This window comes from Leopardus geoffroyi, chromosome A1 (assembly GCF_018350155.1).
Source record: "Leopardus geoffroyi isolate Oge1 chromosome A1, O.geoffroyi_Oge1_pat1.0, whole genome shotgun sequence".
Taxonomy (NCBI): domain Eukaryota; kingdom Metazoa; phylum Chordata; class Mammalia; order Carnivora; family Felidae; genus Leopardus; species Leopardus geoffroyi.
This window is the reverse complement of record NC_059326.1, coordinates 162,891,682-162,917,568: the sequence shown is the minus strand read 5'-3', so window position 1 is coordinate 162,917,568 and position 25,887 is coordinate 162,891,682. Positions and strand designations below refer to the sequence as shown.

The 25,887-nt window shown below is 33.5% G+C and overlaps 1 protein-coding gene across 4 annotated transcripts in view; it reads left to right on the top strand.

Moving 5' to 3' along the window:
* Window positions 1–19,254, top strand: part of SLCO4C1 (solute carrier organic anion transporter family member 4C1) — an 84,914-nt gene extending 65,660 nt beyond the window's left edge. For all 4 annotated transcript variants that reach the window (XM_045499435.1, XM_045499445.1, XM_045499456.1 and 1 more), the window contains exons 9-13: window positions 2,634–2,787; window positions 6,355–6,545; window positions 8,129–8,193; window positions 9,684–9,821; window positions 18,950–19,254. In XM_045499435.1, the coding sequence (XP_045355391.1) occupies window positions 2,634–2,787; window positions 6,355–6,545; window positions 8,129–8,193; window positions 9,684–9,821; window positions 18,950–19,107 (706 nt within the window). In that variant the 3' untranslated portion in view covers window positions 19,108–19,254. The remainder of the gene's footprint in view (window positions 1–2,633; window positions 2,788–6,354; window positions 6,546–8,128; window positions 8,194–9,683; window positions 9,822–18,949) is intronic.
* Window positions 19,255–25,887: the final 6,633 nt, after the last annotated feature.

The window sequence follows — 25,887 nt, the reverse complement described above, 5'->3', positions numbered from 1 at the left end:
GCCATTTCTAGAATTGAAGGGGTAGTATTTCTGTAGTCACCTTACTTCTGTATCTATATTGTAAGCTAGTTGTAGATAGACTATAATGGTTCCTTTTGTGGGTAAAATAGTGCTTGATAAAGAAATCTAGCTATGGAATTGATTAGAGGAAGAGACTCCAGGCAGAGTAATGAATTATTTACAATTCACTCTTTGATCACCTTTTCTTCCAACTTCCACTGATTTGTTTCCAATTTGTTTTCTCTCCTTTACTCTTTCTTGACTCCTTATTCTCCACCTACCCCTTAAATATCATTTTCCAACATAGCAGTTATTCTCTTATAATCCTTAGATAAATCACTCATTTACTGATTTTGACCTGCAGTGGAAAGCAAGGAAGTTAGCTTCATGGTGATGAGGAGGGATTTTATTATCCTTTTCTTTCTGCCCTACCTGCCTGCCTTCCTTTTCCATTTCCTTCTTTCCTCCCTCCCTTCTTCTATTTATTTCTTTTAGATATGTTTCCATCACTTTGAGTAGAGTCTAGCACAATATTGGAGCTTACTATGTATTCATGAAATAAATGGACACTTGAGACCTCTACTCTCTTGCTCTATGCTCCTTATATGGCTAATCTTATCATTATCATGGTTTCAGCCACATTTATATGCAAACGATATTAGATATCTAGCTCCAGGCCATATTTCTTCACCAAATTCTGACACTCTTAAACTTCAGTATGTATAAAACCTCATTCATCATGTCCTCCCCAAACTAGTTCTCTTTTTCTACCAAAACACCAAGTTAGACAGTATGTGGTATGGGTGTGTGTGTTTATATACGTGTATATTTTAAATATTCAGGAAATTTAAAATGTGTTATGTATTTTAAAAACAATATGTATATATTAAGAGCATTTAATAAACTTTTCAAGCATTGACTATTTTTCTAATAATAGTTTCTTGACTCTTTTGTCCTATACCCATCTTCAAACACCAAATCTTACCCCCAATATTTTAGATGATTCTACATCCAGAATCAGCCAAAATATTTCCCAAATCTGTCTCCTTTAATCAAATGTCCTATTTTGGTTCTCCTATATATTGTCGATTGTCATAAATTACTGTTTGGCATATTATAACTGGTCTCCTTCCTTCACATTTATACTCTGCATCACTCCTAGCATTATTTCTCTAAGATGTGCTTTTGACAGTGTCACTTTCCAGTGTAAAAATACTTTGATTACCTTTTCAAAAATAGGTTAAAACCCATTGTTTTTTTAACAGGTCGATAAGGCCCTCAATTATCTGGTCTCTGACCCCTCTTCAACTATGTTTCTGATCACTCACTGCCTCAGACATCATTCATATTTGTCCATATAGGAAGCTATATCTCACCTTTATGCTTTTGTACCAGCTTTTCTGAAGTGCCCTTCACATTCCCCATGTATCCAGCTAACTCTTACTCATCCTTTAAGACTTTCTCAGGTAGTAGCTCCTAAAGACTCTCACCTAAACTTCAGCTTGTCCTTCAGTGCTTCTTTTTTTTTTTTTTTTAATTTTTTTTTTTAACATTTATTTATTTTTGAGACAGAGAGAGACAGACCATGAACGGGGGAGGGGCAGAGAGAGAGGGAGACGCAGAATCGGAGGTAGGCTCCAGGCTCTGAGCCATCAGCCCAGAGCCCGACGCGGGGCTCGAACTCACGGACCGCGAGATCGTGACCTGAGCCGAAGTCGGATGCTCAACCGACTGAGCCACCCAGGCGCCCCTGTCCTTCAGTGCTTCTAAAGTACACTTTGCAAATACCTGTAACCATGTTCACCATATTAGTGTATAATTTTCTGTATCTATCTCTACTCCTAGACTGTGAAATCTTTGAGGACAGCAACTACTTTACTCAGCTTTGTATTCCTGATACCTAGCATAGGGCCTAGCATTTGCTCAATGTTTATTGGTTGAATGAATGAACAAACAGGGATTGGAGAAGTATCTTTGGTTAGGGTAACCCTAACGATAACATAACGATGTTATCAAAGATATTGCATCCTATTAAAAGGCAGCATGGAACAAAACTGAGCCTGGGAACCAGGAATATTTGGTGAAGATAGAAAGCTTAATTTCTCTGGGCCCTAGTTTTCCCACTGATAAAATGAGTATGAGTATTTTGAATACCATTATTTTATTCATCCTTGTAGATGTAAAATTTTCCACACTCTAGGGAAATTTAGCAATGTCTGGAGACATTTTTGTTGTCATAACTGAGGCATACTACTGGCATCTAATGGGTAGAGGCCAGGGATGCTGCTAGGCATCCTATAATCCACAAAGGCAGCACTCCCTCCCTGCTACCCCTTCAAAGAATAATGTAGTACCTAATGAGAAACCCTGCTTTATTTGCTTACTCTGCCTGTTTTTCTTATCACTGAGACACATTGTATTATATAAGTATTGTTTATGCTGACTCTCTCTCCCACAAGAAATTAAATTTTGTGTGAAAAAGCAGACATTTGATTTGTTTTATTCATTCAGTAATTAAGTATGTGTTGAGTGAGTAAATAAATGACTGAAGGGCAAGATCTAACAATGCTTCTGAACTGTTCATTAAAAGTTACAATATAGATAATTTGCCTCATTTCATTTCTTGATGACAGGACAGGAGAACTGGGAAACTTGACTGCTCCTTGTAATGCCGATTGTAACTGCCTTCAGTCATATTATTATCCTGTCTGTGGAGGAGATGGGGTCCAGTATTTCTCTCCCTGCTTTGCAGGTTGTAAAAATTCTCTTTTAAAAAGACAGCCAAAGGTAATTTGGGTCTTCTGCTTTACCTTAATGAGGTAGTGTGTTTGTACATTTATGGATGACCTTCTTTGTCCTTCTAGTGGAGTTATGTAGTACCTGTCTGTTCTTCCTTTGCTGGCCCACCTCCTTCATTCAGAAGCCAGCATAAAGTTTCAGTCAAGTTAGATAGATAAACTTTAGGGATCTGCTATACAACATTGTATGTATTGTCAACAACAATGTATTACACACTTTAAATTTGTTAAGAGGGTAGAGCTCATGCACAGTGTTCTTAATTGTGTGTGTGTGTATGCATATATACATTTTTTTTGTTTTTAAAGACCCTAAGCACTCCTGCTGGAAAAGACTCTTCTTCCTTTATATTTCAGGTGCATTAAATGTTGAAAAATAAATTTGGCAGTTAATCACCTACATCTTGTTACATCACTTCTATTATAGTAATGAAATATTATTTACCTTTTTACATTGTGTTATTTTCTCAACCATGCTTTATGCCCCTAGAAGTCAGGGAACTTCTATTCTTACTAATTACAGTGTATATATTAGAAACAGAATATTTATTATTCTTATTTGATGCACCACAGATTCATTTTAAAATGCCCCAAATCATTAATTCTCAAATACAAATTTACTTTTAATTCTAGGTTAGAATGCATATTACTTTACCTAGATATGATTTTTTTAAACAGCTAAATAGTTTAAGAAGATACAATAGAATTTTATTATACTATATCTATAATCTAAAGATTTCATCTTAGCTAAATTTAAGAGTTTGGGGAAAAATAGCATTCAGATTATTAGTAGTACATAATATGTTATGGATTAATACGTAATGTGATAACTTTAAAAAGATCTGAGAGAAATATATACTGTGAAATAAGAGACCACAATGAGTAAGATACATAACAATTATGACAAAACAGTACAATCTTGAATATTTGAAATGTAGACTAGTGAAATGGCATTTCTTTTACCATCTAAAGATAAGTTTAAGATTGTAAGAAAATATTTATACATAAATAAGTAGAAAAAGCTAATTGAAAGAATCTATAAAATTACTTCAGATTTCTTCTAAAGCCAACTTGGATGTGTTTGCGTGTGTATGTGTGTGGTTGTATGCATTTATATGTTCATAAACACACACATAAATATATGTGTGCATATACATGTACACATGTCTTTAATGATTTTGTGTGTAATAAATACATTAGAAATTTATCTGAACATACTAGGATTTGATCTTCCTGCAGGGTGTGTGAGAATGTGAGGAACAATGTACATTTTTTTTCCATATTACCTAGCTTATAGATTTTAAAACGATCATCTAAGAACATTGAAAAATGTGTCAAAAAAATATCTGTGGTGAATCATAGTAGACCTAACAGACTGGGGTACCATATGTGCAATTTTAATCCATGGGATAAAACTACATCATTACCATAAAGTACCTATGAAAAATAAATGGCCTCCAGAAGATTTTTAAGATCTCAGGTCTCAGGGTTATCATGCCTTCAAACTAGTAGACATCTGGGCTTCCTTTAGTTTTAAAACAGATTGAGAAAATTAGGTGTTTGTGTTACTTATAAGGGATCAAATTCCACAAATGAGCATGATGCATGTTACAGAATCAGAAGTATCTGAATGATAGGTAACTATTACTTTCAGAGGTAGGTATGTAGGTAACATTTTCTTGTGTATAAAATATGATTGCTAAGGGCTATTGAATAACTCTAATCAGTAGATTACAACAAAAAGATATTTGTAGATTTTTACTCCCATAACTAAAAATGTTAGACACAAATATTATCCTGCATAAGGAAACCAAAAAAAGAAAAAAAAAAAACTTTAATACCCAGAACATACTTGAAGTGGTATTGGTTATTTTGATATGATTAATTTGATGTTTATATTTTTCCCCAAGTACTGTAATTTCCATCTTAAATAGCAAATTGTCTTCTAGTGACTGTTTAGATAAAGCAAGTTATTTTGACTTACAAATTTTCTATTTGTTCTGGCTTTTCATGTCTATCTGGTCCATGTCACAACTCATTTTTTCACAGGATTTTTTTTTTCTTATGGAATATTTCAGATAGGCAAAGTGCATTGATAATAATACAGTAAATACCTATGCACATTTGTTCACAGAAATATTAGTCTTATATTTTTACACTGACCCAAACAACAAGGCAAATGTTGAGTAAGAGCTAGGTATATTGCAGGTAAAATTGTATACTTTTTTATTTAAGAGAGGTATACAGTTTCATCAAGATAGAAAATACTTTTCTCTTAAAATTTTAAAGGCTACATTTCTTCGTTATTTGATATATCCAGGTGCTGAGTATGTAATATTCCATTTTGGGAGTGTCATCTGCATATTTGGATATCCTGTGTCAGTACCACTGGCCTTAGATTAGCTTTAGCACTCAAAAAAGGTCTCTGGCCTTTAGAATAAAAAAAGTACTATTTCCCTTTGACTTCTATGGCTCTGTTATGACTTTATTGAGGCTTAAACTTGGAAAAAGATTTATAGTAAGAATGCAATTGAGCTGTAAAAAAAACATTTAAAAAGTAATTATGCCTAACAAACTTCTTAAACTCTGAATTTTTTTTTCCTAATGTTTATTTATTGTTGAGAGAGAGAGAGACAGAGTGAGGATGGGGGAGGGGAAGAGAGAAAGAAGGAGACACAGAATTTGAAGCAGGTTCCAGGCTCAGAGCTGCCAGCACAGACCCCGATGCGGGGCTTGAACTTGGGAATGGCAAGATCATGACTTAGGCTGAAGTCGGAAGCTTAACCAATTGAGCCATCCAGGCACCCCTAAACTCTGAATTTCTTTCCTACAAAAGTAATAATTGTAATCTTTTAACATGTTACCTTCCAACAGTTCGTATTATTAATTTATATGTAAGTATATATTAAATAGTTAGTCTTATATATTTATATATAAAATAGCCTTTAGGATAATGAAACAATAACTTCTAGCTTATCATTGTCATAAATATGTCATCTTAGAAGGGATAGAACTTGCTTTTAGTAAAGCAATTACAGAAAGTTCAGAAGATGATAGTAAAGTTGTTTACTTGAAAGCAACATCTTTTTTTCCTAGAGACTTGTGATATATTAGTTAATTTTGCGGTGACATTTGTTAAAATTATAGTGTTTGTCCTTTCAAACTATTGTAGATAGTGTGCTTCTTTACCTTCTATAATGGAAAAGAAAGCAAGAAAATAATTTGAACAAATATGATTTATTAAAAGTAGTCTGGAAGGTGAGGTCAGATAATTGGTATATCCTTGTCCATTTATTTTATAAGTTAAGAGTCAGTAATAGCTTACAAGTTGAAGCAGTGAACACAACTCAAATACAGATGATTCTACTTCATAAATGTGGTCCTTTATTTTCACTTACTTAATCTCTTAAGAGTTAATTACTCTTTTGTAGCATTATTTGTTGTTCAAAGATTAAGATTGTGTAAAATGATTGCCATGTCTGTAAATCACCTAACATATAATGATAAAATATGTTTTCAAGATAAGCACGTGCAATATCATCATGTCTAATATTTGTAGGAATATTACAATTGTTCCTGTATTGCAAGGAATACAGAAATAACTCCTACTTCGGCAAGTTTTATTTCTGAAGCTAAAGCTGGAAAATGTGAAAGTCGATGTGCAAATTTGCCCATATTCCTTGGCATTTTCTTTGCTACAATTATCTTTACATTTATGGCTGGTACTCCTATAACTGTGTCCATCCTAAGGTATGTATTATATTGTGAAATTTGCCATCCCTAAGACAATTTTTTAAAAAAATTTTTTTTTTTTTTCAACGTTTATTTATTTTTGGGACAGAGAGAGACAGAGCATGAACGGGGGAGGGGCAGAGAGAGAGGGAGACACAGAATCGAAACAGGCTCCAGGCTCTGAGCCATCAGCCCAGAGCCCGACGCGGGGCTCGAACTCACGGACCGCGAGATCGTGACCTGGCTGAAGTCGGACGCTTAACCGACTGCGCCACCCAGGCGCCCCAAGACAATTTGAGTGTAAAGAAAATAGACTCAGGTTCATTTGGTTCATATATTGACCACTGGTTCTAAAACTAATTCAGTTCTTATAACATTGTTACTTCTATGACATTGGAAAAGCTACTTCATTGAACCCCAGATATATGAGGTTTAAATGTGATCATGTATGTGAAAGTGTCTTAATATTGCCTATCTGGAATATACTTGACTTTAGCTTCTCTGACTCTTTCATCAGGCTTCAGTTTAAGCTATTCAACCGTGTTTGAGTATGATGGAAATATAGAGTATCCCGCATATGTCAGAATCAGAATGACCTGAATTCTACCTCATATAGTAGGTGCAGTGATATTCAACCTTCTCTAAACAATGCTCTACTAGATGAGAAGCTAGATGCCACATGGCTCTTGGCAGTGTTTTGAGCTTTCAATTTGCTCTTTTTCCTTCACAACACTTGATAAAAATACTTATCAATTTTTTTTGATAAAAAAATCTGCCCTTTCATAAGTTCATCAGTCTTTCTATGTCTTTCCTAACAACCTCTAGTTTTTTTACTCTTCAGTTTTTGTTCCCTGATACTCATTACTTTTTCACATACTTTTTGTCCAATGGAAATTTTGGAGATTCTGTCTGCAAATATTAAATAGTCTGATAACATTATCCTATGTGGAAATTGGAGTTATTTAGAGAACCGAGAAAACGATTTTTTAAAACTTCATTTTTGGAACATTATCTATAAAACTTTTCAACTACATGTTTGTTTTTAAAAACTAGTTGATCTCTTTTATCTCCTGTCTCTTGTGTGCCAGTATCATGTCTCATTTCATGTTTGATAGTCATTACTTAAAGAATCATTGTTGAATCAGATCGAGCCTCAACAACTGTTTTACAAAACCTGAATTAGTACTTTATCCCCTATGTATGGTTTCTGTCTCAAAACTTAGTAAGAATTAGAGTAATATTTATTTGTTTGTGACTTAAGTCATGTGACTTGTGACTTAAGGGATAGTAAAAAACAAGTCTTATCAATGCATGTGCTTTCTTTTTTACATTTGTTTCAATGCATACATATTCGATATATTTGTCAAACTTTGATTCTTTTTGGTGTTTTGTAGTGTTTTAGTTCATGTAACATTTTTCTTCTTTTATAATTCCAGAAAAGTTCAACTCTGTATAAGCTGTTACAAATAGTTTGTTTATTTCATGCACATAACATTTACTTAATCTAGAAATGCTAAACTGGTAGAAAAATAAATTGGCTTTAAGAGCAAATATACTATATGACCACTTTTAGTTAACGATTACGTATTTGATATCTTTAGGTGTGTTAATCAGAGGCAACGGTCCCTAGCATTGGGAATACAGTTAATGCTGCTTCGATTAGTTGGTATGCCATTTTTCTTAATTCATTGGTGACTGTTGGTTATTTTTGTTGATTAGCGTTATTGATTAATTAACTTAAGGGATATGCCAAGAAAATAATTTAAATGCCATGGAAAACTATGTAATTGTCATTGAAGAAAGTTGTTTTCTAATATTTGAAATGTAGTATTGTTTACAGATCACATAAGAAAATAATGACTTTACTCTTTAACCTACCTGATTGGTTAACTGTCATTTCCAGTTCTGTTACAAATATAACTTTAAAGAGTGTATCATATTTATTATAAATATAACATAGGATCATCAACACATTTTTAATTGAGCACAGTAAAATACATAAATTTTTCCTATTCATGTAAAAACCTATTATCAACATAAATTATGATAGAATCATATTTATAACTATTGCAATTCCTTTTCTCCCAGCATTGATCTCCATTTGGGGCATAATTATATCGTATTAACAATGAAAAATAATGAGTTAACAAATTTCAATTAAAATTTGGCATACATATTGTGGCTAGTTAAGAATTGATGGAAGAAAGATTTTATAGAAAATTTCATAAGTTTCCAGATGTAGGAAGAAACAGAAGGACAGAAATACTGTATTATACATATAATTATATGTGTGTATGATTATTCCCACAATATTATACCCATAATGTAAAGATCATTTTTAAAACTAAAAACCAAAAGTTAGGAGCATTAGAAATCCCCTGAACCAACTTTCCCATCTTCAGGTGAATAAATTAAGGTTCTGGGAGATTCAGGGATTTGCCCGGGGTTACACAATTTGTGGTGAAAATGAGAATAGGAAAGTGATAACTTTATTCTCAATCCAGTGCTATTTTGACTCTGTCAGGCTTCAGGTCATGAAAAAACAGACTGGATGTAACTGAAATCTTTGTCTAAGAAATACCACTTCATGTATTTGATTTGCAACAGTTGGAAACTTCCTAAAGATGTGGCAGCTTAGAGCCTCGTGACTTCATGCGAGGGAGGGGGTGTTTTTGGGATAGTATTCCTAAGCATGTTAGTATGAATGTATATGTATGTGCATGTGTGTGCATACACATGTGCACTCTTCATGCATGCACATGCACATAACACATATACTGTAGTTTAGCACTTGTGCATCAATAATTTTGATTTTTTAAAATTAAAATAGCTAATTTCAAACATATTCGTTAAATTAGGAAAGCAGTGAATTAAAATATTTACTTAGCTAAATGTTAGCCTAATGCATGCCAGATATTCTTATTAAAATGAATTTTTGAATTGATTAGAAGTATATAATAATTATATAATTATTTTAGAATGTTTTATTTGTTTCTTTATACCCCTATTACTTGTACATGAACTGATTGATTTATATATGTGCAGATTAATTCCTAGTCTTATTTACATAAAATATATGTATAACCATGTATATAAAAATCTCTAACTGTAGGCTATAATCTTTACTGATGTGTATTTCACATACAATTCTTCTAGGCACAATACCTGGACCAATTATATTTGGTATCACAATAGACAGCACATGTATTCTGTGGGATATTAATGAATGTGGAACTAGAGGCGCTTGCTGGATTTATGATAACATCAAGATGGCCTACATGCTAGTAGCCATAAGTAAGTGGTGATTTCTTGATAACTTTAGGTTAAATTGGTAATGTCAAAAGAAAAAAAATCTTATTGTTACTTAAGTTTTATAATGTTTATTAGTCCATGATACTGGGGTATCCTATAGAGATCAGTTAACACAGCATGTGATGAAAGGTTTTAATGAGTCTGTTAGGCTCAGTCTCAGAAGAGAATAACATTTTACCTTTCATGAAATCACATGTAATTTTTTAAAACAACTTCTGTCAAAAATTTTTTTGAAAGTCTGACAAAAAGATAAAAGACAATTCTGAAAAACTCTGGAATGATTGTCATCTAGATACCTGCTCTTTGGAAAGTACTTAGAGCTGAGGTAGGGAAGTATCTTTTGGCTCGGAGGCATGTTTTAAGAAATGTTTTTATAGTTTAAAAGGTCAGCTATGATGTTTAACCCTTTTTGCCTTTGGTAGCCCATCTTGGATAGTCTTGGTTAAGCAATAAATGACATTTAAGATTGCAGAAGATTGATTACGCCAATGCATGTGTTTTGCAAGAGTTAAAATTTAAAAATTTAAAAACAACCTAAAATATTAAAATATTTAAATTAAAAATAGAGGTTGAGGTTTCAAGATGGTGGCATAGGAAGACCCTGAACTCATCTCCTCCCATGGACACAATAAATTTATAGCTACATGTAGAATAATTTTCTAAAAAGGATCTTAGCATTCGACACAGCACTCCATAACAAAAGACAAAAGAGATGCATTAAGTAGGGTAGGAAAGGCAGAGACATGGCCTTGTTGAGGATCTCACCCCAGACACAGTAACTCCACAATTGGGAGGGATCCCCAAAATAAAGAGCAGTTCCTCAACTAGTGAATGGATTGTGCTGCACAGTAGGCACCCTGACCCTGAGGACTGGCACTGGAAAGACAAGATCTCAAAACATCTGGTTGTGAAAATAAATGAGATTAAGGTCAAGAAATCACAGAACTATAGGGAACAGAAATCCCACTCTTAAAGGACTTATGTGCAGACCCACTCATCCTGAGATCCAGCACAAAAGCAACAGATTGAAAAACACCCAGACTATAAGCACAGAAGACCCACTTACTAAATTTAAGGTGGCTGCTAGAGAGGCAGGAACCTGCGGTGACATTATCCAGGGACAGAAGCCCTGGTAGGTGCCATTTTTGTAATTTCATCCCAACTTGGTGGTGACAGTCTTTGAATGTCATTTTCTGTGCCCTCTCGTCTACTAGCACCAGAGGTCATGTTTGTGCACCCTGCACTGTAACCAGGCTGAGAAAATTCCCAGTACTCTACTCACCCACTGTAGAGATCTAGCCACAACTAGAAAGATAAACTTCCTGAGCGTCACCCTCCCAATGTAGCAGACAAGCTCCAACTGGATCAGGCAAACACCTTAACCACTGCCCTATCCATATGGCTGCCAAGCCAAAACTGGATTGGCCAAGCACCTGGAGCCCTACCTACCCCATAAAGCAGCTGTGTCCCTATTGTAGCCAGCTGGCACTTAGTGCCCACAAAAAGATATCCATTGGGGGCCTGTGTCTGTAGCCAGGGGAGATTGTGTTTTGGGGCCACATGAAACAGCTCTTACACAAGCCCACGACTTCAAGACTGAAAAAGGTAGTCATTGTACCTAAAACATATAGACTAATAACAGAGAGATAAGCAAAATGAGAAGACAGAGGAATATATTCCAAACCAAAGAACAAAGCAACTCTCAGAAAAAAAGACTTTAGGGAAATAGAGATAAGCAGCCTACTGATAAAGAGTTCAAAGCAATGATCATAAAGATGCTCACCAATTTTGGGAAAAGAATGGATGAATAGCGAGAACTTCAAGAAAAATGTAGAAAATATAAGAAGGTATGAGACATAACTTATAACTGAACTAAAAAATATTCTAAGGGTTTCAGCAGCAGAATGGACAAAATAATGGAATGAATCAGTGATCTGGAAGACAGCAATGGAAAACACTCAGAGGAGCAAAATGAAAATAGAATTAAAAGAAGTGATACCTTAAGGGACCTCTGGAAGAACATTAAGTGGAGTAACATTTGCATTTTAGGGGCCCCAGAAGGAGAAGAGGGGAGAAAAGGGCCAGAAAAGTTATTTGAAGAAATAATGGCCGAAAACTTCCCTAATCTAGAAAAGGGAAGATTCATCAACATCTGGATCATCTGGATGTTCATCTGGATCATCAACATCCAAATATCCCAGAAAGTTCCAAATAAGATGAACCCAAAGAGACACGCCAAGACAAATTATAATTAAAATGATAAAGGTTAAAGATAAAAGAGAATCTTAAAAGCAGCAAGGGAATGAAATATATTACCTATAAGGTAAACCCAATAAGCCTATCAGCAGGTTTTTCAGCAGAAACTGCACAGGACGGAAAGGAGTGGCATGACATATTCAAAACCTTAAAGGAAAAAAAAAAACAAAACTGTCAAGCAAGAGTACTCTAGCCAGCAAGGTTATCATTTAGAATTAAAGGAGATATAAAGAGTTTTCCATATAAGCAAAAACTAAAGGAAGTTCATCACCACTAACCCGGCCTTACAAGAAATATTAAAGGCACTTCTCTTAAGCTAAAAAGAAAAGACACTAATGAATGAGAAAACATGAGAATAAAAATCTCACCAGTAAATGTAAATAAATAATAAAGATAGTAGATCAACCTCTAATAAAGTAAGTGTTAAGGGTAAAAGATAAAAATAGTAAAGTTCATTTAAAATGTGTAATTAGTTAAGGAAACATGAAGTAAAAAGATGTAAAATGTGTTATCAAAAATCTAAAATGTGGAGAATGTGAGTATAAGTATAAAGTTTTGAAATGTGTTCAAAATTAAGTTACCATCAACTTGAAAGGGACTTATATACATAAGATGTTATATGTGAAATTTATGGTTACCACACATGTAAAAAAATTTATAGTAAATGCACAAAGGAAAAGAGAAAGGAATCTAAACAAATAAAAGAAAATAAGCCACAGGAGAATAGAAAAAGAGAAGAAGAAAGGATCAGAAACAGATTACAAATATAGCCAGAAAGCAGTTAACAAAATGGCAGTAAGTACGTACCTATGAGTAATTGCTTTAAATGTAAATGAATTAAATTCTATAATCAAAAGACATATAGTGGCTGAATGGATAAAAAACAAGACCCTTGTATATGCTACTATAAGCTCCCAGACTGAAAGTGAAGGGATAGAAAAGACATTCCATAAAAATAGAAAGAAAGCTGGAATAGCAATACTTACTTCAGACAAAATAGACTTTATTTATTTACTTATTTATTTATTTGGAGAGAGAGAGAGTGAGAGCAAGCATGAGCAGGGGAGGGGCAGAGAAAGAGAGAGAATCCAAAGTCTCTGTGCTCCATGCTGAGTCCAGAGTGGGGGTTAATCTCATGGACTGTGGGGTCATGACCTGAGCCAAAATCAAGAGTCAAGACACTTACCTGACTGAGCCACCCAGATGCCCCTCCAACAAAATAAATTTTAAAACAAAGACCGGAACAGGAGACAAAGGCATTACATAATGGTAAAGGTATCAATCCAATAGCATTTGTAAACATTTCTGTACCTAACATAGCAGTACCTAAATATGTAAAGCAAATATCACCAGTATTAATGGGAGAAATAGTAATGCAATAATAGTAGGGGACTTTAATACCCCACTCACATTAGTGGATAGATCATCCAGATAGACAATCAATAATGTAAGTATGGCCTTAAATATATCAAATGAACCTAAAAGATATTTACAGAGCATTCCATGCCAAAACAGCAGAATACACATTCTTTTCAAGTGCACATGGGACATTCTCCAGAATAGATTACATGCAGGGTCACAAAACAAGTTGCAATAAATTTGAGAAGACTGAAATCATATCAGGTATGTTTTCTCACCACAAAAGTATTACATTGGAAATCAGTTACAAGAAGAAAACTGGAAAATTCACAAAATATGTCAAGATTTATTTATTTATTTTTCTATTAAAATTTTTTTTAATGTTTATTTATTTTTGAGAGAGAGAGTGAGCTGGGGAGGGGCAGACAGAGAGGGACACACAATCTGAAACAGGCTCCAGGCTCTGAGCTGTCAGCACAGAGCCTGACATCAGGCTCGAACACTCAAACTGTAAGATCATGACCTGAACCAAAGTCAGATACTTAATTGACTGAGCCACCCAGTCACTCCAAAATATGTGAAGATTTAAAAAAAAATGCTACTAAACTGGTATAGCAAGTCTGGAAAACAGTATTTAGGTTCCTCAAAAAATTAAAAATAGAACTACTGTATGACCCAGCAATTGCACTACTAGGTATTTATCTAAGGGATACAGGTGTGCTGTTTTGAAGGGTCACATGCACCCCAATGTTTATAGCAATGCTATTGACAATAGCCAAAGTATGAAAAGAGCTCAAATGTCCATTGATGGATGAATGGATAAAGAAGATGTGGTATTACCTAGCAATCAAAAAGAATGAAATATTGCCACTTGCAACTATATGTATGGAATTAGCATTTTGCTAAGCGAAATTAGAGAAAGACACATACCATATGACTTCACTCATATGAGGAATTTAAGATACAAAACAGATGAACATAAGGGAAGTGAAGCAAAAATAATATAAAATCAGGGAGGGGGACAAAACATAGGAGACTCTTAAATATAGAAAACAAACAGAGGGCTGCTAGAGGGGTTGTGGGAGGGAAGGTGGGCTAAATGGGTAAGGGGCATTAAGGAATCTACTCCTGAAATCATTGTTGCACTATATGTTAATTAACTTGGATATAAATTTAAAAATAAATTAATTAAAATAAAATAATAAAATAATAAAAATAATAAAAACATGCTACTGAACAACCAGTGGATCAAAGAAGAAATCAAAAGAGAAACTAAAAAAATACCTTGAGATAAATAAAAATGGAAACACAATGTTCTAGAATTTGGGGGATGCAGCAAAAAACAGTTGTAAAAGGGAAGGAAGTTCATTGTTATACAGGCCTTAGGAAACAATAAAAATCTCAAACAATCTAAGTTTACATTTAAAGAAACTAGAAAAAGAAAACAAAGCCCAAAGTTCATAGAAGGAAGGAAATAATAAAGACCAGGAGAAAAAGTAAGTGAAATAAGAGATAAATAAATAAACAAACAAATAAATAAAAATGATCAATGAAATGAAGAGTTGGTTATTTGAAAACATCAACAAAAATCAACACTTTTAACTAAACTCATCAAGAAACAAAGAGAGCCCAAACAAATAAAATCAGAAATGATAGAAGAGAAATTACAGTGGACACCACAGAAATACAAAGGATCATAAGAGAATATTATGAACAATAATACACCATCAAATTAGATAACCTAGAAGAAATGAATAAGTTCCTAGAAAAATAGTCTTCCAAGACTGAATCTTGAAGAAATAGAAAATCTGAATAAGACCAATTGCTAGTAATGAAATTGAATCAGTAATCAAAAAATACCCAACAGACAAAGGTCCAGGTCCAGATGGCTTCACAGGTGAATTCTACCAAACATTTAAAGAGTTAATACTTAATCCTTTTCAGCCCAGCATTATCCTTGTATTAAAACCAAAGACACTGCAAAGAAGAAAATTACAGGCAAATATCCTTAATGAACATAAATGAAGAAGTCCTCAACAAAGTATCAAACTTAATTCAGCAGTATATTAAAAGGATCATAAACCATGACTAAGTGGGACTTGTTTCAGGGATGCAGAGTTCATCAGTACCCATAAACCAATCAGTGTGACACATGACATTGACAAAATTAAGGATAAAAAACCTGATCATTTCCATAATTGAAGGAAAAGCATTTGACAGAATTCAACATCCATTTGTGATAAAAACTCTAAACAAAGTAGGTAAAGAGGGAACATACCTCAATAAATAAAGGACACATATGACAAACCCACAGCTAACATTTTACTCCACAGTAAAAAGATAAAAGCTTTTCTTCTATGGTAAGGAACATGATAAGAATGCTTACTCTCACCACTTTTATTCAACATAGTATTGGAAGTCCACCATAAAAACTATTGGAAATAATAAGTGAATTAGGTAAAGTTGCAGGATACAAAATTAGTATACAGAAATCTGTCACATTTCTCTACACTAATAGCAAACTATGAGAAAGAGAAATCAAGAAAACAACTTTTTCAATTGCACTAAGGAAATCCCAAAAGTAAACCCATATTTATATGCTCAATTAACCTACAATAAAGCAGGCAAGAACATACAGTGGAGAAAAGACAGTCTCTTCAATAAATGGTGCTGGGAAAACTGGACAGCTACATGCAAAAGAATGAAATTGGACCTCTTTGTTACACCATACACAACAATAAAGTCAAAATGTATTAAAGGCTTCAGTGTAAGGGCTGAAACCATAAAATTCCTAGAAGAAAACATAGTAAGCTCTTTGACAGCAGCCTTAACAGTAGTTTTTTGGATCTCTGAGTTCAGGCAAGGGAAACTAAGGCAAAAATAAATAAAGGGAATGTAGTCACATTCAACTAAAAAACTTTTTTTGTACAGTGAAGGAAACTATAAACAGATGAAAAGGCAACTTAATGGGAGAAGATGCTTGGAGATGAGATGTCCAATAAGGGGTCGATATTCAAACTATATACAGAAATCATACAACTCAATAACAACAACAAAAAAGCAAACAACCAACCTGATTAAAAGATAGGCAGAGGATCTGATAGACGTTTTTCCAAAGAAGACATTCACATGGCCAACAGGCACATGAAAAGATACTTTACATCACTAATCATAAGGGAGATGCAAATCAAAAACACAGTGAGCTATCACCTCACACCTATCAGAATGGCTATTATCAAAAAGAAGAAATAACAAGTGTTGGTGAGGATGTGGAGAAAAGGGAGCTCTCATGCACTGTCGGTAGGAATACAAACTGGTGCAGCCGCTATGTAAAATAGTGTGGGGGTTCCTCAAAAAATTAAAAATATATCTATTAATTCTAAACTAAATATGATCTAGTAATTCTACTTCTGAGTGTTTCTGGGTATTTGTTTGAAGAAAATGAAAATACTAATCTGATGAATATATGTACTCCTATGTTCATTGCAACATTATTTATAGTAGGTAAGATATGAAAGTAACCTAAGTGTCCATTGATAGATGAATGGATAAAGAAAATGTGGTCTATATATATAGTGGAACATTACACAGGAATAAAAAGGATGAAATCTTGTTATTTGTGACAGCATGAATGGACCTAGGTGGTATTATGCTAAATGACATAAGTCAGATAAAGACAAATCACATATGATCTTGTTTATATGTGGAATCTAAAAAAAGCCAAACAAGTAAAAGAAACAAAACAAGCCAGAAACAGATTGGTAGATACAGAGAACAAACTGGTAGTTGACACAGGCGAGGGAAGGAGTGGACAGGCAAAATAGGTGAAGGGGAATAAAAGGTACAAATTTCCAGTTATAAAATAGGTCACAGGTTGTAATGTACAGCATAGGATCTATGTTCAATAATACTGTAATGACTTTATGTGGTGACAGTAACTGGACCTACGGTAGTTATCATTTCATAATGTTTAAAAATATCAAAGTATTCTTATATACTTGAAACTAATACAAATCTTATGCCAGTATAATTCAATAAAAAAATTCAGAAGTCCTAGATACAATACACACACACGTATATATTTACATATTGTGCAGTTTGTTGTGACTGTGATTTTATTTTGGTATATGTATCAGGATAGCTTATTAAGCTTCAATGTGTTTAAACCTAAAGAATGATGTCTGAATTTATAATGACAGAATAATAAAATGCCCACTGAAGAAATAAATACATAAATTCAAAAATATAATAGGAGAATAAATATTAACTAGGCAAAATTAATCTTTCCACCACTTTTACTTGTTAAACATTTTTATTCCCTGTGTTTTTATGCTTAAAAAATTATGTAATTTGTTATGCTTGTATTTTTTAACCAAAAGGTACAGATAATGAATTTGTTCCTTTTCCTACTCTATGATGAATATGAGAATTTTTCCCCAAAACATACATACCTTTAAATTTTCTAAAAACATTGTGACAATAATACCTATGTAATTATTCTTCCTACATGTAATTCTATAAATGCATAGTTCAGCGAAAATTCCTATTTTTCATATATGCGTTTTGAATAAAATACTAGTGGCTAATACATTTAGGTATTGTAAAAACTACATTATGAGGTCATTTAATTTATTCAACCGTGACTTAAATGCTTATACTCTGGCCAGAAATAGTTTCTCTTCATGTAGCCAAGTTCAGAATCAGAGTTCTTTGAGAACAAAATTTGTGAAGTGAATCTGTTTCATATTTTTAGTTGATACTTAAATTTGGGCGAGTATTCAATGTGATCTATTTCATGGAAGCTTTCTCCTAAGAGGCCCAGAGGCTTTTTATTTTAAGAATTGTTTTCCTTCATGGACATGAAAATTCTACAACTTACTTAGGTTCAAGGATATAGTAAGCTATTATATTTTGTCACTGGCTTCATTCCTTGTAATTTTTTATACATACAATGTTAATAAAATTAGAAATGAAACATGGATTTATTTAATTCTCTGTAATACTTATTTTATAAGAATGTACAAGCATAACCAAGAAAAGAACAGTTATCGTACATTTTACTGTTTAAAAAGAAAGTAGAGGCTCAGTCGATTAAGCATCCAGCTCTTGATTTCGGCTCAGGTCATGATCTCCTGTTTTGTGAGATTGAGTCCCACGTCAGGCTCTGCACTGACAGTGGGGGACCTGCTTGCTATTCTCTCTCCATCTCTCTCTCTGCCCCTCCCCCACTTGCATGTGTGCTCTCTGTCTCTCTCTCAGAATAAATAAACTTAAAAAAAAAAGAGAAAATAAAGACTAGTTCATTGAGTTGTATAGAAATGTTTTACTGAAGAATATCACCTTTCTTTGTAAAACTTTTAAAATTTAAAATATAGAAATGTAAATAATGCTCTTCTTTAAAGTAGTTTTATTCATGAGGAATTTTTCAGTGAGAATTAATTTTTTGTAATACTTAAAGACCCAAATGCATGATTAATTTTTGTTTTTATATTTAGGTGTTACTTGTAAAATTATCACCATTTTCTTCAATGGGTGCGCAATCTTTTTGTATAAGCCGCCACCATTAGACACAGATGTATCATTTCAGAGTCAGAATGCAGTTGTGACTGTTTCAGTAGAATGTGATCTCAGCAATGCAGGAAATGAAGGGTGAAATAGCAAAAGGAGACCATTTTACAACCGGAAAATTGGCCTTCATTTGTAAGAATTCACATTGCCATTGCAGCATTATCCACCCGATATGGACAATCATATTTTAAAAGTTGGTATTTTATAATTAAATGCATTTCCTGTATATTTATGAACGTGTTTGTTTTTGTTTTAATATAAGAAACAGACTTGTGCCTTCAGAACCCACCAAAAACCTCAGAACACACACACACACACACACACTTCCCATTGTACGGGTGTGAAATAAAAAACTAATAAACTAAACTAGAAAAAAATCCAGTGATTAGTTAAAAGTTTATATCTTAAAAACAAAGTGATATTTCTGTTCTTCTTGCAACTTGTTTTAGTTTAATTATCATTACCAGTAGTTGGGGCTTATTTACAAAATTTATGGTATAAAAATTTAAACTAACCAAGTTCATGTGATGATTTTTGAGAACTATTCTTGAAAACTCATGAATTTAAAACCAGCTACTTTGTTTTTAAATTTATATACACTAGTCTGTCCCACAAAAGGTTACTGAACTATTAGAACATAGGTTGATTATCTTCTTTGTATCCCAGTATACAGTGAATCCAGGAATAGCGTTATATTTACATATTTTCATTTTAACTCAAGAATTGCAGGAAGTAATTTGCTACTATTTCTTATTTTTATTTTTCTTATTTTTATTCCTTTTGTGATTCCATAATAGTATTATCCAATTATATGTCTTCCGGGAGAAATACCAACTTCAGTAAAGTGCCAATTATATGTGAAAAGATTTTTTTTTTTTTAATGACTTAGGTACATTTTATTGGCTTTCTTTGAAAAGACTTCTTAATAAACTGTTGATCAGTATTTACATACTCAGTAATTTAATTTTTCTCATTTTAAAAACTTATCACCTAGTATATTATTTACAGCACCTAAAATAGTACTTTGCTGATAGTGGGCCTGTATTAATGTTGTTTGATTAATACATTAAACTCCACTTTTCTACTGATCATTTATTTGAAAGATAAAGTATTTCACATATAACATTATAAACTCCATTTGTTTTAGCTCAGATTGAAGCCAACTTTGTCTACTCAGAATATGGAGGAAATAGATCTGTGAATAACAGATTAAGAAAAATGTTGAAGTTAATACTTAATTTAGGAAGAAGAAGAAATCACCCTATATATGCATATATTTGATGAACAAGTCACTTAATAATTGGCATTCATAATGATTTTTAGTTATCAAGGGTTACATTGCATTCAGTGTGCTCAATTTTATAAGATGATACATTTTTATAAACTTTTTAATGAAAATGGGTAAAGTGAAAATAATTTTGGCACTTTAATGAAGTCAGACTCTTACACATATTTACAAAGAATACCTCCTTTTATGACAGGGCAGTTTAGACACTACTGTAATTTATAACCATTATTTATACTTTTGGATCAACTAGATTATATGTGTTGGTATGCTACTTTAAGAACAAAATTTTTTCATAGTATTGTTTTTTCACAGTTTGTATGATTTTTAAAGTGAACTTGAAACTATAAGTTGACCTGTGGTTATTTTTGTACATAATTGGATATATGTCTTAAAACTTATTTTTAATATTTAGATTTCCTTAATTGTAGGACATAAAAATGTAACTTTCCAGACACTCTTATGTATGGAAAGAATGTATACAATTGATCTAGCTTTGTAAATTGGAGAAAAATATAAGTAAAATTGTATATTTTCTTTGAATATTTTCTTTAATTATGTAAAATGTATATATGTATCTCTTTAAAAATGAGAATATTTGTATTAGGTTGTTAAGTATTTAACCTTATTAATTGGCATAGATTTTGCAGTATGTCTTATATCTGTTTATGAATACACACATTTGATGGTTGGGAAAGGGAAAATAAGTGTACTTTTGAACTTGGTGAATGTAATTTAATTCAGTGATTTCTGGTATCTCAAGAGATGTATTTAATTCAATATAAACCGCATTCACTATGAAATACACGCTAAAATATTGTTCCATATTACAGTTTTCATGGATGACAGATGGACACATAAGATTTACGTTAGTAGTATACAGTTGCAGATGGCTGCTTGTCAGTTATCTGAAACTGCAAAAGTAATGTGTGAAGGTTTTATATGTAAGTCCTCTTGGGTTATCAAAACACTCAGTACTATTTTTTTAAAGAAATCAGATTGGACATTAATTTTAGAGGTAATGTCCTTTTCCTGCACTGCAGCATATGTCAGTATTTTTCGGCCTTTTTTTGTACCCAAAACAATAAACATTAACTTACACATTACATGTGAGTGATCAAAAATAAATAAAAGAATTTGTTTTTAAAAACTGCATGGGTAAATGGTATCAAAACATTTTAGTGTTTTTGCTAAAATGAACAGCTTATACAAATCGTCCTCAAATAATTGGCATTTAAATTTTTCTTTTCAGATTTAATTTGACTTTCTTTTTTTGATGCTTTATTTTGTAATAATTTTAGACTTAGGAAAAGCTGTAAAAATAGTACAAACAATTCTCCTATAAGCTTTACCCAGCTTATCTTATGTTAACATATTAACTATCCATAGAATGATGATGTAAACCAGCAAATTAGCATTAAAGAAATAATTAGTACCACATCTGCAAAAGGGCATGGTAGAACTATTCTCTGTTATGGTAGTATATATATATTTTTTAATTGTTGAACTGTACATATTAAAATGGTGCATTTTACTATATATTTGATTTGCAAAAAGAATTGATACTAGAAACAGTGTTGAAAAGCCAACTATTGTTGTGTCTTTCCAAGTCTATAGAGAATTCCCTAAGAGGATCTTGCTAGTGTCTCCTGCCTATTTGGATGTTTTCTTAGTTCAGTCCAATCAGAATGGAGTATGTATCCCAATATGGTGAGGGAGGAAAGGAACAAAGTTAGAAATTCCTGGCTTAAGCCTAGGGACCAAAATACACAGAGCAGAAGCCTCGGCAGAATAGCTGCACTCATAACATCTGAAGGTAAGAATTTCCAAATCTATGGGGGGCACCTGGGTGGCTCAGTTGGTTAAATATCTGACTTCGGCTCAGGTCATGATTTTCTGGTTTGTGAGTTTGAATCCCGCATCAGGCTCTGTGCTGACAGCCTATAGCGCGGAGCCTGCTTCAGATTCTGTGTCAACTCAGTCTCTGACTAGAGTTTGGATTGAGTGGTTGGCAATGACTAAAATGGAAGTTGCCTGTGGAACTTTAATAATTAACAATCTCAAGTGCCATCCAGGTCTGATTAAGTTTGCTTTGTTAAAAATTTCCTAGGTTATTCTGGGGCATGTGGGTGGCTCAGTCAGTTGAGCATCCAACTCTTGATATTGGCTCAGGTCATGATCTCACCACTGGTGAGTTCCAGCCCTGAGTTGGGCTTTGTGCTGACAGCCCAGAGCCTGCTTGGGATTCTCTCTCTCTCCCTCTCTCTCTCTCTCTGTCTGCCCCTCCCCTGCTTATCCCTTCTTTCTCTCTCCCTCTCCCTCTCTCTCTCTCCCTCTGCATCTTTCAAAATAATTTTTAAAAATTCCTAGTTTATTCTAAAGTGTAATCAGTGCTGGAAACTGCTGAGAGTTGAGATACTACGGAGGCTTTTTCTTTTCTTTTTTTTTTTTTGGGACAGAGAGAGACAGAGCATGAACGGGGGAGGGGCAGAGAGAGAGGGAGACACAGAATCGGAAACAGGCTTCAGGCTCCAGGCTCCGAGCCATCAGCCCTGAGCCTGACACGGGGCTCGAACTCACAGACCGCGAGATCGTGACCTGGCTGAAGTCGGACGCTTAACCGACTGCGCCACCCAGGCGCCCCTACTGAGGCTTTTTCTAGAAGCATGTGCTCTCTGGGATGGGGTAGAGTGAGTTGGGGAAGAAAGGGTGGTAGAAAGTTGGAAAGCAATGGAGAGAGTTACTTGTTTTTAAATTTTTCTAAAGGCTCTTGATTTTAGAAATAAAAAAATCAGAGAACATCACTAGATTCCTTATTTTCCTGCATTAGTGAACTATTTCAGTAATAATGTGGACATAACACCTACTACGGGATTATTTCATGGAGAGATCCAAGAGTAGTTGGGTTGAGTGCATGGCAGCATATGGTGATGTAATGGGATAAATTCTGATAAGGAAAATAGAGAATTGATATAGCTCAATGGAGATGGTAAAGGCACTGACCGACATAAAACAAAGACTTCCTGGTACATGCCCCTTAGCTATATTCTTGAAAATACATTCTATTAGCTATATTCTAATATATATAGAATATAGCTATATTCTTAGCTATATTCTTCCAAAGAATGTGGAAACAGCTGATTCATCTGGCTTCCCAATTACAGAAACTCTGGCATATCTTTTTGCTAGTTGTCAGCAAAGTAGAAGCTTGCCCAAGAAAAGGAAAAAATGAATCACTTTACGAACTTTCTTCCTTATTTTCTTTGTGGTATATATGTCCTGCTTTTCAATTGATTAAATAGATCTATTATTGGCTTTCCTTTTATATGAGTGAATGGTGTAAAGATAATTACCATATGTCTTTGATAAGCAGTTTGAAAGTCGGAAAATTATAAACAGCAAAGCCATTTGGGTAATACTGCTTACAAAACACTTTAAACTGAAAAAAGAAAAGACCAGATAGTTCTAGTGAAAATATTACTTACTGTGGATCTGTTGGATATGAGGAAATGCATTAGATGTATTACACATTTTGACTCACTACAGTCTTATCAATTTCTTCTTAGGTGAGACAGCTAAAGCCCAGGGAAATTAAGTTTTCAAGGCCAAAAGGTTAGTAAGTGTCAGCACTAGAACTTGAATCTGGGTATCTGTGGCTCCAAGTCTCATGCTTTTGTTTTTATTGTTGGTATGCTGAGGTTAACTACGTAGATATTTTTTTAAACCCCAAACACAACTTTTATTTATGGGAATTATCCAATATCTGTCAATTCTAAATATTGTATTTTCTGAAGTTATAGTTAGTAAATAAGCAAATTTGAGCACTAAACAAAAAAATCCCTTCCGAGGTTGCAATTTATATTTTTACCAGAAGGTGGCGGTGTTGTTTTTACTATAATAGTAAAAAAAAGTGTTTTGCTTTAGGAACCTTTTTGTTGTTGGAGTATTTCTGGCTCTTTGGTAAAAATTTCATTTGCATTTTTTTCATTATCATTGTTCATATCCTTTTAGTAACTTTTCCAGAATTGTTTTCTCATTACAAATCATTGGAAGGATTTCCAGTTAGAAGAGAAACTGGTAAATAATGAGAATCATTGGTGGATTCAACTTTTGCTATTTTGACTTCTTTTCTCATTTAGAAATAGAATGATACATATTTCCAATTTAACAGTTTTTCTCTCTAGATATAGACCAAGAGTGAATTTTTGATATTAATCTATATTTTATTTTTAAATAGCAAATAGCTATTTAAATTATCTTCTAATTCTTTTTAGAATTAATCCTTAAAAAACTTAGAAAAGAAATGCCAAAAAAAATCAATATTTTGATGAGGCTGTCTTTCCATTGCTAAGCATGAATTTTTTACATATTAAAATTATTAACATTTCCTACTATTATACTGGGGTTTCCTCCCATCGATTTCTATAAGACCACTTCAAACTAGAATTTTAAAAATGAATCTGAAAACAATGAATCTGAAAATGTGTTCTTGTACTTATTATGTACTTGCTGTTGAAAGGAGATTTCAAGTGTGTTTATATTCCCAAACCCTTTTGGCTAGCCAAATGTATTATGTATATAGTTTTATTATAAAACTGCCTCTCTCAAAGTTTTCTTTTTTTGCTAGTTGGGGCTTTAACATGTTGTGTTGTGATTAGAGTTTCTCTCCTCAAAAACTTAACATCCAAATGGCAAAGTAAAGCATAAGTATATAAAAAGTTAACAAGTAAAGCAATTCAAGATTTAAGCCAAAAGTCAAAGCATTCAGCTTCCAGAAACATTTATTGATCCTTTACTTAATGTCAGGCTGTTTTGAGCTCCAAAAATTGGGGAAGATGCCGGGGGTGGGGGTAGGGGGGATTGAGACAGAGACAGAGACAGAGAGGCACTTTGTCTATATTTATTTTTCGGGTACTCAGGGACATTTGTAAATAGAACTGTATTTAATCAATCATATTAAAATACAGTTTGTTTTTATCACCAGGCATTTTTTTTTGTAGAAGAGTTGGTGTCAGGCATAGCACTGATAATTAATACAGAAATATAGTCCCTTTTCTCCTGTCCCCTTCTCAAGCCAGTGCTTACAGTCAGTAAATCTACAAAGAAATATAATATGGCGGGTTCAAATGGGTTCCAGAACACACAATGGAAGCGATTCAACAACTCTGTCTGGGATTTTAATGCAGGAGGGTGACAGCTGTGTTAATGGTTTAGCAAGTGATGGATTGATGTGATATTACAAAGCAATACCTGATCACAAGTGACTTGCACAGCTCTGTGCCCAAACTGGTTTAGTTAGAGCTATCTCCCTAATGGAACAGACATTTAGAAGCCCTGATTAGAAGCATCTAACCTTCTTTTCCATAGGTAATACTGCTTTTTACTTTGTAGAGAAGAGAGAGACTATTAAATAGGACTATTCTCAGTTTCTATTCACATCTCTTTACATCCTGCTTTCAGATTAACATGTATCTGTCTTTCATCTCAGCTCAGTGGAAAAGACATCTTCATTTTTCAAGGTAAACTACCAACCTCGTTCCTTCATCCATTCTGAATCCCCCTGAACTTCTTTCTCAGGAC